Source organism: Canis lupus, chromosome 20, assembly GCF_003254725.2.
Source record: "Canis lupus dingo isolate Sandy chromosome 20, ASM325472v2, whole genome shotgun sequence".
Lineage (NCBI taxonomy): Eukaryota > Metazoa > Chordata > Mammalia > Carnivora > Canidae > Canis > Canis lupus.
Genome location: NC_064262.1, coordinates 46,188,108 through 46,201,315, shown reverse-complemented (window position 1 = coordinate 46,201,315; position 13,208 = coordinate 46,188,108). Strand labels below are relative to the sequence as shown.

At 50.2% G+C, this 13,208-nt stretch overlaps 1 protein-coding gene across 4 annotated transcripts in view; it reads right to left on the bottom strand.

The window, feature by feature from the left end:
• Positions 1–10,713, bottom strand: part of MED26 (mediator complex subunit 26) — a 56,190-nt gene extending 45,477 nt beyond the window's left edge. For 3 of the 4 annotated variants that reach the window (XM_049098421.1, XM_049098420.1, XM_025457914.3), the window contains exon 1: positions 10,385–10,712. Coding sequence is in view for 1 of the 4 variants with exons in the window: in XM_025457912.3 (XP_025313697.1) it covers positions 10,385–10,456 (72 nt within the window). In the remaining 3 variants the exon portion in view is untranslated. Of the gene's footprint in view, positions 1–10,384 lie in introns of all 4 variants that reach the window. The other variant, XM_025457912.3, reaches the window with a different exon arrangement.
• Positions 10,714–13,208: the final 2,495 nt, after the last annotated feature.

Here is a 13,208-nt window from a genome sequence, read left to right as displayed (position 1 = left end):
TGGGCACTGCTATTTTCTTACAAGGCCTCCTTCACCCCCAAGCCAAGCCAGGGTGATTCTCCAGGAGTTTTCAAACTGGAAGCAAGAGAGTAAATCCCCTCTTCTTCAATGGCCTACCTTTCAAGAAGTCAAACTCTGGAGCTGCTACATTTCCCACTATGTGGAAGAGGTCTGTCCACAAGACAGACAGACACACACACACACGCACGCACGCACGCACGCACTCACAAATACCACTTTAACTCAGTGATGGGTCTGATGGGCATTACAAGCAAAGGCAGGACAAGCTCATATAAGACCTGGTAGGGTGATGTTTCTGCTCTTTGGTAAGAAGTTAAGCTCCTGCACTCAGTGGCGGCACTGTCTTGTCACCAACCACCAACCTTGTCAACAATTTTAAATGCTTGAGAAGCTCCTTTAAAATAGAAGTGAAAGTGAAATACCCATTCACAAACCTTTCCTCCCATGACCATGCCTAAAACCTAACATGTGGACCACTTCTCTTACTGCTAGGCTTCCCGAATCCAGCAAAGGGGGAGCACACATCACCAACTTTAGGTGCTTTCTGAGAGCTGCCCCTTCCCCCAAAACAAAGGGAGGGAAAAATAGAGAAGGCTGTGAAAGATCACCTGACCCTACCCTTCTCAGTTTAACCTAAGGGGAAGAAGCCAGGCCGGGAAGTACAGGTACCAGTTTCCAGTTACCCAGGTTAACCAAGGGCAAGAGGAAATGGGCTGGACAATCAGATCTGAACAGACCATCCAGTGCCCATCCATACCTCTGAGAAGTCTGGAGAACTCAGCTCTTGCCTGCTTCTAGGTGCTGCCTCATGGCGACAAGAGGCCTCCTGGACTGCAGCACATCCCTATGCCTGGGCTGGTTGCAGCACCAGGAGAAATGATGGGGACTAGGGATCAAGCAGCACTGTGGCAGGTTCTCCTAGACTACTGAAGTGCTCCTCAGCCCAGAATGGAGTCAGAAGCTGCAACCCAGCACCAGCACGGATACAAGGTAACAGCAAAGTACCCAAGTGTGACTACAGGCAAATCAGAGTCTACAGATGCAACCAGGAGTGGGTACTCAGAACCCCATGCCGTGACCTCATATCATCCAAACCACTCCACTGCTTACTCCAGACCTTACGTTTCAGTCACATTCATTTTGTGTCTGGACTCAAGTCTCCCAGGCCAGCACAATACCCAACTCTTTAATGGTATCATCACGTCAAAGAGGTGATTAAACCAGCATGCACTCAGGGGACATTGCCAGCTCATTCCCCCCCCACAATCCCCTCCCTCCCAGCAACAGGACCCTGATGCTTCTTGGGGGGATCCTCTCTATTCTGGGAGGAACTAATACCATGCTCAGACTTTGGAGTAAATCAATCAACAGAGCCTACTAATTCTACCAAAGCCCAGAAAAGCACCAAGAAACGTCTGCTGAAACTTGTGGAAAAGCATTTCCTTCTCTTCCTTCTGGATGATGATCAAAGAAGGTGAATCTCCAACTGGGGGAGCTGGAAGACACCTCACTGTGTGAACGGAATACTACAAAAGAGATGGAGCAAAGCCAGATCCTCACCTGAGAACAGAATCACCTTTAAGCCTTTGGCACAAGCCAATCAGCCCTTTTGCATTTAAGCTCCTGTCATAAGCAAAGTACGACCCTCCCTCTGGAGGTAGCTGGCCAATAAAATTAGTAAAAGTAGAAGACAAATGCTCTGCTGGCATCTATCTAACTGAACACTTGAAAGAAATAAAGTGAAACAATTGGCAAAAAGGGTAAACTGTTCCTATTTTAACTACACATCATCGTCGCTCATCCCCCATAGACAGCACTCAAAAGCCAGCGTGCCAACTGCTTGCTTGGCAAAGCTGCAAGATGCATGGGGTAAATAAAATTGAGAAGTATCTACCTGAAGTAGCTTCCAGAAGGGCTGGCCTTAAGAAGAGGAGGGCAGGTAGCTACCTTGGAAGTCAGCTGGGGAAATAGAACATGGTCACCCCTCATACTCCAATCTGAGCTGGGCCAGGGACCTGACGACAAGAGGGATCAAGAGAGCTAATGGAACTGGAGGGAGGACAAAAAGAACCCAGTCCCCATGTGTGCAAGCAGTCAGCTTAGTGGATCAGGTGGCTACCCAGAGCCAAGTGTGACCATAGGTGAGGGTAGCGGGTGGAGCCAAAGGTACAGGTATGGGCAGGGCAGTGGGGCTACCAGTGCCTCGAAGAGGGCTGCCAGGCCACCTACTAAGCTGCAGTCACATATACATGAATCTTCTAGAAAGAACCACAGAACTACTGCCTCCGCCCCCCACCCTGCCACCACCAGAGAGTCAAGGCCAGCCACAGCCAGCCACCTAAGAAATCACTCTATACACAGTAAATAGGTGACCAGGATCTCCCCAGTAGTCCTGAGGCTGACCCACCACAAGGTATGGCCTAGAGGAAGCATCACCCACTTTCTGGCCTTGTTGAAACCCAGCGGGGAGGGGTGTCTAGGAAAGGTCTGGTTTGTCACGTGACCAAAGGGGTCCCAAGCCAGCATTTGAACAGCATCTCCAGGGCCCATAGAGAGGCAGGGATCTAAGATTAAGAGTCGTCTTTTCTATGTTGGGGTGAAACATGCCAGACAAATACAAAAAGGAAAAAAAACGCCTCATGCCTTTTCCTCAGTCAGTTCAAGAGAAAGCACAAGCATTTCAGGTACAACTTTCCTCCCAGCCTGGCAGAAAAACATACTACAGAAATCCAGCATGAGGATCCAGACTTGGGGCAGGAGAGTGGAATGCTACCTTGTACCTACTATGCTCTCTCGGGTGACATGGGAGGCGGCAGCACATGCGTGAGGACTGATGGGGGGGTGGGGGTGTGGTTCCCAATCCCAGTGTGGTCCCTTCTAACTGTGCATCTGTAGAGCCTCAGTTTATGCAATAGTACCTCCCTCCCTGTGTTGCTGTACAGATTAAATGTATTGAGAAGTGCTGAAAAGTAGTGGCTCCTACTACCTGCTCAGTAAGTACTGACAGCCAGCTCCTAAGATTGGCCTTTTTCACAGGAAGATCAACAACCTTCTGAGCACCAGCCTGCTATGGAAGTCCTAGAAACATGGGGATTAACTCATGCTCCACTACCAAAGAGCTTGCAAGCCCATGGAAAATGTAATCAACAAGACCTGTTATCAGCAGGAATGTAGGGTTTTTAAGTTATGCAGAGTGCCTGAGGGCAACTGTCTGGGATGAAAGCAGGTAAAGTTCCTGGAAAAGGAGAGTAGCAGGGATTCTAGAAGGCCACAAATGTGAGGTACAGAGGGTCCCATCCTATGTGTCACACACAAACAAGTAAGGTTAGCTTAGAGATTTAAGTAGATGTTGTTCTGATGATAAGACACGACGTCATTTCAAAGCATGACTAGATTAGGAGTAGGTTCTTTCCTTGAATTTTCTCAAAAACAGCTACTCAAAGTACACCTGTCATTATGTGGAAGCTCCTGAATATTTCTGATCATAGAAATGGATCCTGACAGGCAAAAAGATTAGGAAACACTAGGCTAGAAGATTTCAAAGTGGGAAAGATTGTGGGAACTGTGAAGGAAATGGAAACACAAAACTTAACATTTAAAAACACTTTGTATTTATGAGGTTAAACCTCAGAAGACACAGTGGAGTCCAAATTCCCTGCTGGGCAATGCTTGCGTGGGAGGCATGAGACTGTCATTAAGCCCACCACTTTTAAGCCTACCCGCACCAGGTTTAGGCCCATAGCATCCTCTGCAACACTGGAGAGTTCATTAATCTCTGCTCTCCCCTAAAATGAAAACGGAGCATCTACCTCCAGGACTAGTTCAGAGAGCAAGCCATGATGCAAAGTACTTCACTCTGTACCTGGCACATAGTAGGTGCTCTGTAGGCTACAGCTGTCCATTTTACAGCCTCCAGCAGGTAGAGACAGAAAACTTCATTCTGGTCCCAGGAGCATTCAAAGGCTTTCAACCTTACTTGCCTGGCAGTGGCACATCACCTGATGTGACCCTTCACCTTTTTAGTGGGCTCCTCACACAATCACAGAACCTCTAGGAACTCTTGGGCAGGAGTCTGGGGGTCCAGACAGAGGTTCTAGATGGAAGGCCCAGGCATGTCTGCAAACCCACTTGGCACAGAGGTTTTGGATTGTCTCGAGCCAGCTCTGGCAATAAGCAAGAGCTCCCCCAAGCGCAGCAGGGCCTGCCTCCCAGGAACTCCTGCCTTCCCCTTCTGGGTTTGCCTTGGAAAGCCACACAGAGCTAACCCAACCCGAGGGTACACAGCTCTTCAAATACTTGAAAGCAGACCCCAGGACCTTCACAGAGCCTGATACTTGCCCCCTTCCCATCCCACTACTGAGAAGGCAAACTGTTAGAGAATTTGCCAGCTATCCCTCCAAATTCTGTTTCCCTTGGGTCAGAGACGAACCAAGAACTGACTTCCTGCATCTGACTCTAAAACTTTTCATTCAACTCAAATTATAAAGCATTCTAAAGAAGTAATTTCATCCTCTTTGAATAAGAGGATATCTATATCCTCTATATCTATATCTGAATAAGACACACAAAGAACTTTTCCATTTGGACCTAAGAGCTGTAGCCCTGTAAGACTACCCCTGCCCCCTCAACGTCACACCCCACCCCAGACTGCCCATTTGCAAATTCTCTTCCTGTTCCAGGTCCCTCTAGGGCAGGAGCTGGGCACCTACAGGTCTGAATCTCACATACCCAGCACCATAAGTAATTGCTAGAAATGTTTATTCAACTGCTGAGCCACCTTTTTCAGTTTTACCATATTTTGCCATAAACAGTGTAATCAGCTGGCAACTGAGATGTAAGTGTATGGCCTCCCCAGACCTGGAATTCAGAGACCACTTTTAAACACCGCATGCAGAATATTGGTTATGTCTTCCTTATGTAGGAAATATCCTCCAGTTCACAGAATCCCCCCCATGTCATACTTGTTCAGTTCTACATGCAGGCCCTGAGAGAGTGAATGAAGAGGAGGAGTTTCAGATGGGGGCTCCAAGTGTGGGCACTAGAAAGGCCAGGTTGAAAATGCACTGCCTATGCAGTCACTCATCAAACCACAAACTCAGTCACCCATCCCAACAACCAGCTGAGGGGTTCTTCAGGACAGCACCATGGCGAGGGGAGGAGGGGGGGGGGAGGCACAACTTCCACGAAGAGACAAATCCCCCAGCTTCCAGATGGCAATTTAGAGTGGGGACCGGGCAGGACCTGCAGTCACCTAGGGACTGGACTGAGTTCTGGTTCTAGTTTAAGTGGAGCTCTAAGAAGATGCTGACTTAGACCCCAAAACTGAGGTGCAGGTGAACACAGCTCCTCTCCTTCACCTAACCCCAAGGCACACTCTTGAGGTGCATGTCCTTCCACATGCAGCTACATCTTGAGCCCAGGAGCCCATGGAGAGCCTTTTTATATCTGTATCAAGACAGAAGCCCCTTCCCAGAAACTGATTGTGGACAGTCTTCCAGGCCTCTGTGACCTTCCAACTAGGACAATGTACTCTAATCTCAACTCAAGTCACTTTCGAGGACCACTAGGAGACGTCTGTGAAGAAAGAAAGTAAAATCCACCTTCTTCTGAAGGAGAGAGAAAGAACAAGGACTTACACTGATTTCAAAAGTGACACTTGTTACCCACCTGTTTCCCAAACTCATAAAATGCCACACTGCTGTCTTCCATACATTCTGGCCATATCTAAAGAACAAAGATGAGAATGCCACTGCATTTGAGCAACCAGAGTAATCAGAGAGAATCCACATGTTTAGATTTTAACATGCTGAAGAGAATCAGAACCAATAGTCTTCCCTTTTATAATTTTTAACAGCCCTCCTTTCTGCAGAATCAACAGCATTTTAAGCTAACATCATAAATGCTATAATCTTGAAGCAGAAAATCAAGCTGGCACACAAGACTTATGAAAAACTCCATATCAGTTGGCAGTTGCCATACATCACAGCATGGTCTGGCCTAGGACTCTGTCCCTGACAGAAACCTCAAGATGTTTCCAGGACAGGCTAATATCATCAGCCTGTTAGATCGATCACAGGTAAATCTAAACCAATTTGTAATCTCATATAAACTTATGTGGGACAGAAGAGGCTCCCCACATCTTTTCTTACCAGCTCAGAACACTGCTCTCTCAGGCCTCTTCTGAAGTCATCTTTCCACCTTTGAGAGCAGTGTGTAGTGGCATTGTGAGTTTAAAAGTGCTGTCACTTAGGGGCACCTGGGTGGCTCAGTGGTTGAGCGTCTGCCTTTGGCTCAGGTTGTGATCCCGGGGTCCTGGGATCGAGTCCCACCTCGGGCTCCCTGCGGGGAAGCCCACACCTCCCTCTGTGTCTCTGCCTCTGTGTGTGTGTGTCTCTCATGAATAAATAAATTAAAAAAAAAAAAAAAGAAGTAGAAACAGCACCAACACTTAAACTCTGGGTAAGTCCCTAACCTTAGGGCAGTCGCCTCAAATGAAGTCAGTAGAAACAAAAACATCTTGTCCTCTCCTGGCCACAGAAGGCGCCCACTAAACAGCACCTACTATCATAATGCTGTTGGCTTCTGCCCTGCAGGAAGGGGAGATGGGCTACTTGCTCCACCTCCCTTACCAAGCTGCTGGGGGGAAGCAGGAGACCCTGGTGAAATAATGCAAAGTCATGTAAAGTATATATCTTTCTGTCGAGTTCTGTCAGAATTTTATTATTTTAAGAAGTTCACACAACACATCTCGCATTAAAAGAAAAAGCTCTTAGAACAATTCATGTTAGAATCTGAACCCAGGATCTGGAAGGGGCTTTATGGGTGTATACATGGTTCCCAGTCTCACTTTGTACACAAGGACCCTGCAGCCCAGAGAAGCTAAGTGACATCTTAATCTTCAAATTCCTAGGTGGGAAAATTACTGTGTGTGTGCCTCTCTGTAGAGGCCCCTTGGTCTCTGACCATCTCCCCTTGGCGCCTGATGTCTGCATAACTGTGAGAAAAAGTTTCTGAAGTTTCCTGCTGGAAAGCCTGACCACCGGGAGGCCTTTACACAGATGCCTTGGGCAAGTTCAAGTCCCTTTCCACCGCCCCCCCCCCCCCCCCCCCCAGTGCCCTCTCTGGCCTCTCTCTGCTCTGATTACAGAGATGCTCACCTGCTTTGAGCAAGGCCTGCCTTGTGTCATTATTCACCTTGTTATGGTGATACAGTACCCACTCTACTGTCTGTCAGACCTATTCTCAGATGCTGGACTAACATCTGTGTTCTTCACGGTTCTAGAGAGTTCTGAATTAGAATATTCAGCGCAGACTGAACTTCAGCGCATATAGCAGTCACACAGGCTTCACAGGCCCAAGAAGGATTCTAGGGTTCAGTCAGTTTAACCAGTCTCTAAAGTACCTAATGCTTCTGCTCTAGAAAAAGAAACAAACCATACTCACTGAAGCCCACATTCTGGTCAGGAAGACTCCTATGAAACGAGTGTTCTACAGACACAGACGAGAACCTAATCACCTGCTGAAGAGACCGTGTTTAGGTGGACAGACTCCAATCTCTAGGCAGAAGGAAGATACAGCCCCCAACTCTGTGCACCAAGATTAAGCTGGGACAAATGCGCACACTGCACTTCAGAGATTTTCAACACCCTGGCTGACATATGCCACAAGGAGAGTAAGGCTTAGGTTGTTCTGAAAAAACTGTTAGTTGCTTTTTGAAACAGAGTATAAAGGATTTGCTTTATTACTGAGTTGACAAAATTATTAACTCAGAGCCTGCTGTTGTAGAAATTCAAATACTCCAGAGGCTAGAATTGAGAACATAAAGACAACTTTCCTCTTAAGGACTCATTTGTCAAGGAGATGGTCAGTTACTTTGTTACTTCACTAACTTCTCAGATACTTGTGGGTATTAGGTCAGCTGCCTGACATTGATTTTTTAAGCAAAAGCTAAGTTTGTTAACCATAACTGCATGCCCATAAAGGTAAGCATTATATGACACAATTCTGTGTCGCTTCTCTCAGAAGAGGTTTAATTTTAGTGTTGGCTCTTCAACACTGTCCCCATTTTTTTTTCCATGAGTATCTTAAATATGTGTCAACTAACTATCCCAAAGTGGAGTTCATAATTGGGCAAGGTAGAGAAAAGCAGCTGTGCGCCAGCGATGCTTTCTTGTAGTTACCTCACTCTCACCTGAGCCCAGGTCAATCCAGAGAAACTGCAAAATTATGGTCGCACCATCTCTGCCGGTAACCTATTCTGCCACGGCTCCAGTTTCTCAGTGGAGTTTGCTCAAAGCCACACTCCTGTCAAAAGGTTCTGACGAGGCTCATGGATGGTCACTAGCAATGGCAGCATTTAAAGAGGCACTTTCCTCATCGCTCATATTCAGAGACATGTTTCCCAATTCCACTCACCACACTTTTATTAGCAGAACTCTATGCACACCCATCGGTAGTCCCTCAAAACAAACCATATGAAATGTGAACTACATGCCATTAAAACCATGGGCTTCTATGAATGTATCATCTCTGCACTCACTAAAATACAAAAAAACTGAGATTTGTTTTCTTCTCTCTCTTCTGGCTAACCTTCCTTCCTCCTCTCTCCCTAGGAACCTTTTAGATTACAGCGTTACAGAACACTGGAACCCCTGAGGTCACTGCTCCACCTAATCTACAACATCGTGACCGCCTGTCAAAGCGCCTCCTGATCCCAAAGCTCTCCTAGGTGGCATTAAGGATCAGTGCTAATATCTCAGCAACCTCTCAGACTCTCCTGAAGGCAAACCAGCACATGGAATTCAAGAAATTACACTCTGGATAAAAGATGCAAAAAGTCACCAAGGTTACGTTTCTCGTGTCACTTGTTTTGTCCTCTAATATTTCAATGTTGGAAACTGCAGCAGCACCAGGTACTGCAAAAAATTCTAGAAGGTTTTATATAGCTTGTGCCTACTCCACCCCCAAAGTCATAACAAAAATGTATACGACATTTGTTAAAGACAATTACCACCAAGTTGATCTTATTGGGGCCTGAAGAGGATTACTTATGATACAAAAACCAGCGTCTTAAGAAGATCATAACTTCGCAATTTTTACCAAAATTATACAAGCCAAGGCGAATAACTCTAAAAATACCAACCTAAAACAGAGTGTTAAGAGTAATTAGTCAAACTCATGTAAGGAAAAACAAAAACCCTACAGAAAGAGAAACCTGAGTTACCTAGCCCAAGATAATATTTTTTCCTTCGATCTCCAGCATATTAAAAAGTGATCTTAATGGCCACTTCCTGGTCTCCCAGCAAATGCAGGGGCTCGCTTCATACCTGGATACCACAACATCTTCCTATTGCTCAACCTGCTCCTGCCACAGGGGAAAATAACCCCTACTGCCAACAATCCTTTGGAGAAAATATGAGAACACTATGAGTCTTCCCCTACACACACGAAGGGGGGCAGAGGAGATCCCTTTGCAAACGGTAGCCTCGGTGGACCTCCGTCTGAGAAAGCCACACTCTGGGGTTAACCCTGACCGTCTAGGTGACAAACCACCAAGCTGGAACACTCAGGTGAGGGGAAGGGATAGACGAAGGAGGGCTCTTGAACAAACAGGAGAGAAAATAATCACCTCTAATTCACACCAAGAAGCGGGGCTCTGGCTCGGTTATAGACGCAACGGGCATTTAGGCCCAGAAAGGTAATAGGAAGAATCCCACCGTCCCCGAGATCATCTACCGTCAGCAGCGTTCCCAGGAGGGATCGGGCAAAGGCATGTCCACCGGCAGAACCAAGGGGGGACTCTCCACGCGCCCTGGGCAACCGGCTAAGGGCAAAGTAGGCTGGGGGTTCCCTATGAAGCCAGGAAGGTGCTTCCAGCCGGGAGAAGAGGGAAGGAGGACTTCCCTGATCACCCAAAAGGCCGAGACACAGGCGGCATAGGCTCCCGAGTCATACCCCGGACACCAGTTGCTCCACAGCCTTTCTCCTTCCCCTCCCCCCACGCCGGGAGGACTTCCCGGGGGTCGCGGGTCCCCGGGGAAGGGCGAGGTGGGTGAGCTCCGTCAGGAGCAGCAGGGGTCGTAGAGCTGGAGCGAGAAAGAAGGGAAAGCTCTGGCCTCAGCTCCCGTCTGCTCCGTCCGCCCAGGCCGCACGGAAGCCTCGGCCTCACGTACCGAGCGCCGCCAGACTGCCCGACCTGCCCCCGGCTCGGGCCCGTGGGGCGAGAGACCGGGATGGCAGCGGCCCTCGGGGGTAGGTGGGCGTCGGGCGGGTTCCCCGGAGCCCAGCGGGCGAGGGGCACTGGGGAGGGGGAGGGTCCCGGGCCCACGCGGCCTCCGTCCCGGCCCGCGCAGCGGGTACTTACGTTGCTCTGGGGGTCGATGGCCTGCAGCAGCCGGTCCCTGATCTGCTGCGGAGACGCCGGAGCCGCTGTCATTGCCTGGGCGAGGCGGGGGGGAGCGGCCGGGCCAGCGGGCGGGCGGGCTGAGGCGGGGGACGGGGGTCACTCACTCGCCGGCCTCCGGGAGCGGAGCCTCATGTTCCCCGCGGCGCCGGGGGAGGAGGGGGCGCGCGGGGTGGCGGAGAGGGGAGCCGGGGCTCGGGCCCGGGGCGCCACCGCCACCAGAGGAGGAGGAGGAGCCACCGGAGCCGCCGCCGCTGCTGCCGCCGCCTCGAGAACCAAACTCCAGTGAGCTGCCCCCGCGCGGAGCACTCTGGGTAACCCGCGCCGCACGCAGCGTCGGCGCCACGCTGAGGAGGTTGGGAGATAGGGCGGGCGGAGACGCCGGGCCTGGGCGGGGCTGCGCGCGAGCCCCGCCCAGGGCCCACACGCATGCGCGCGCAAGCGCACTGGACCGCCGCCCCGCCCCGCCCACCGCCCGGCCGAGGGAGCCGTTGGGAGGCGGTTGGGCGGGGCAACGGCCGCCGCCTGGAGGCCCCGCCCCCGGCCGGGCCGTGGGGAACTGAGGTTTCCGACGGAAACGCGCGGAGCGCGCCGAGTCCTTGAACCTGGGCGCCCCGGGCGGCCGCCTCAGAGGGGGGCAGCGGAAGGACTCCTCACTGGGGAGAAAAGCTTTCCCCACCGACGGAGGTGACGGGAGCCGCGGGCGGGGGAGGCTGCCACGTTTTCCGAGCCGGGGGTCCTCGGCCCCGAGGGCGAGGGCGACAGGTCCACGTTGTGGTAGCGCGCGCGGCAGGGTCAGCGGGGGGCGCCCCCCCGAGGGCGGAGGTCTGCGGCGCTGGGCGTGCTGGGATCACGGAAACGGGTCGCCGAGCGCCTCCGGGGGGAGGCGGAGCCGTCACGCCAGCTCGGGAAACGCCGCGGCCCGCCCAGGGAGCCCACCGACCCCGAGGTCGCAAACCCGAGTCCGCCGGGGTTGCTCATCCTGGGCACCGATGACGTGGGTGGGCGGGCCCCGGCCGCAGGCGCCGTCCTGCGCATTTTAGGGTACTCCGCATCCTGGGGCTCTACCCGTTCAACGCCGGTGGCGCTCTCCGGTCAGGTCAGCTAGAAATGTCTAGTCATCGCCAGACGTCCCCTGGCCGGCAGGGCGGCCCCGGTGGAGAACCCTGCTGGCGCGGAGGGTGCTGAGAAACGGAAACCCTCATTCTCTGAACAAAGCATTTCACAAGAGAGGAAACTGAGGCCCAAGGTCACCCAGAGTTCTAGGTCAAACCCAGAATTGTTCAATGTCAAGTCTAAGTGGAGTCTCCTTCCCCACCCCCACCTCGCTGCCTGGAAGCCCCGATACTGTTATGGGGCAAGAAGGCAGGCTGAGTGGGTTATTAGCCGCAGCCTCCCGAGAGAGAACTTTTTGTTGTTGTTGTTACAGGAAGACCTAGATTTAAAACAGGAGAGAGGCAGCTGATGAGAACCACACGCGCGCCTCGGATCTGTGCTACACCTGTTAGTCTTGCATTTGTCATGCTTCTGGGAAGCATTTTTATTTGCAAAAACGGCTGTTTCTGCACGTGGTTGTGGCTGCTTCCTTCTGCACATGTGAAAAGTTTTACATCACACTTGTAGAAGAAAATAAACACGGGCAAAATACTTCCTTTAATTTCCTCTCCCTCGTAGAAATGAGGTGATTTGTGTACATGGTCCAGGTTGGAAACCAGCCCATTTGGAGATACTCTTTATCTCACTTAAGATAAGCAAAATCAACAAGCTCTTCCCCCAAGCATATTCTGGTTCTGCCTTTCTTTTAATTTCTAACTCAGACGTACAAGATCTTATTTTTTTTTAATCAAGGGTCACAGAGAAGCAATTTGTTCTGCATGGGTCATGTTATTTAAGAAAAATGTGGAAAGCACTCAACTTACCTGCTTTTTTTAAACATTAAGATGACTGAGTTCTGCATGGCCAGCTCTAAACACACACCAAGACATAGGTATACAGTTCAGCTCCACAGATGTGGCGTATAGAGGGGCTCCATAAATATTTAACAAATGAATGCAATATTAAATACTGTACACATTAGGATGCACAGACACACATATATGTATATAGTTTTATTCCACATTGAACATAGATGTAGTGGTTAAAAATCAGATCACCACTCAATGAGAGTCTTGAAAATGTTAGCTTCTCGGGGACCCCTGGGTGGCTCAGCAGTTTAGCATCTGCCTTCGGCCCAGGGCGTGATCCTGGAGTCCTGCGATGGAGTCCTGCATCGGGCTACCTGCATGGAGCCTGCTTCTCCCTCTGCCTATGTCTCTGCCTCTCTTTCCCTATCTCTCATGAATAAACAAAATCTTTTAAAAAAGAAACTGTTAGCTTCTCTTAGGTCCAGGACAGATACTGCAGTTCACCTAGCAAGACTTCCTGCTTCAAGGAAGAGATACTTGAAATGACTTCTGTTACACAAAGGTGGGGCTAGGGATGCCTGCCTTCAGCCCAGGGTGTGATCCTGCGGTCCCAGGATCGGTCCCAGGATCAAATCCCATATCGGGCTCCCTGCATGGAGCCTGCCTCTCCTCCCTCTGCCTGTGTCTCTGCCTCTTTCTCTCTGTCTCTCTCATGAATAAAATCTTAAAAAAAAAAAAAAAAAAGGTGGGGCTCAAGGTAAATCCTCTTGTAATGGTTCTTCCATTACAACAGTGTGATCCCAAGAACATCTATCCTGCCCCCATTCTGAGAAGACAAGATATTTTGTGCTTGTGATGCCCCTGAAAAGGAACATCACACC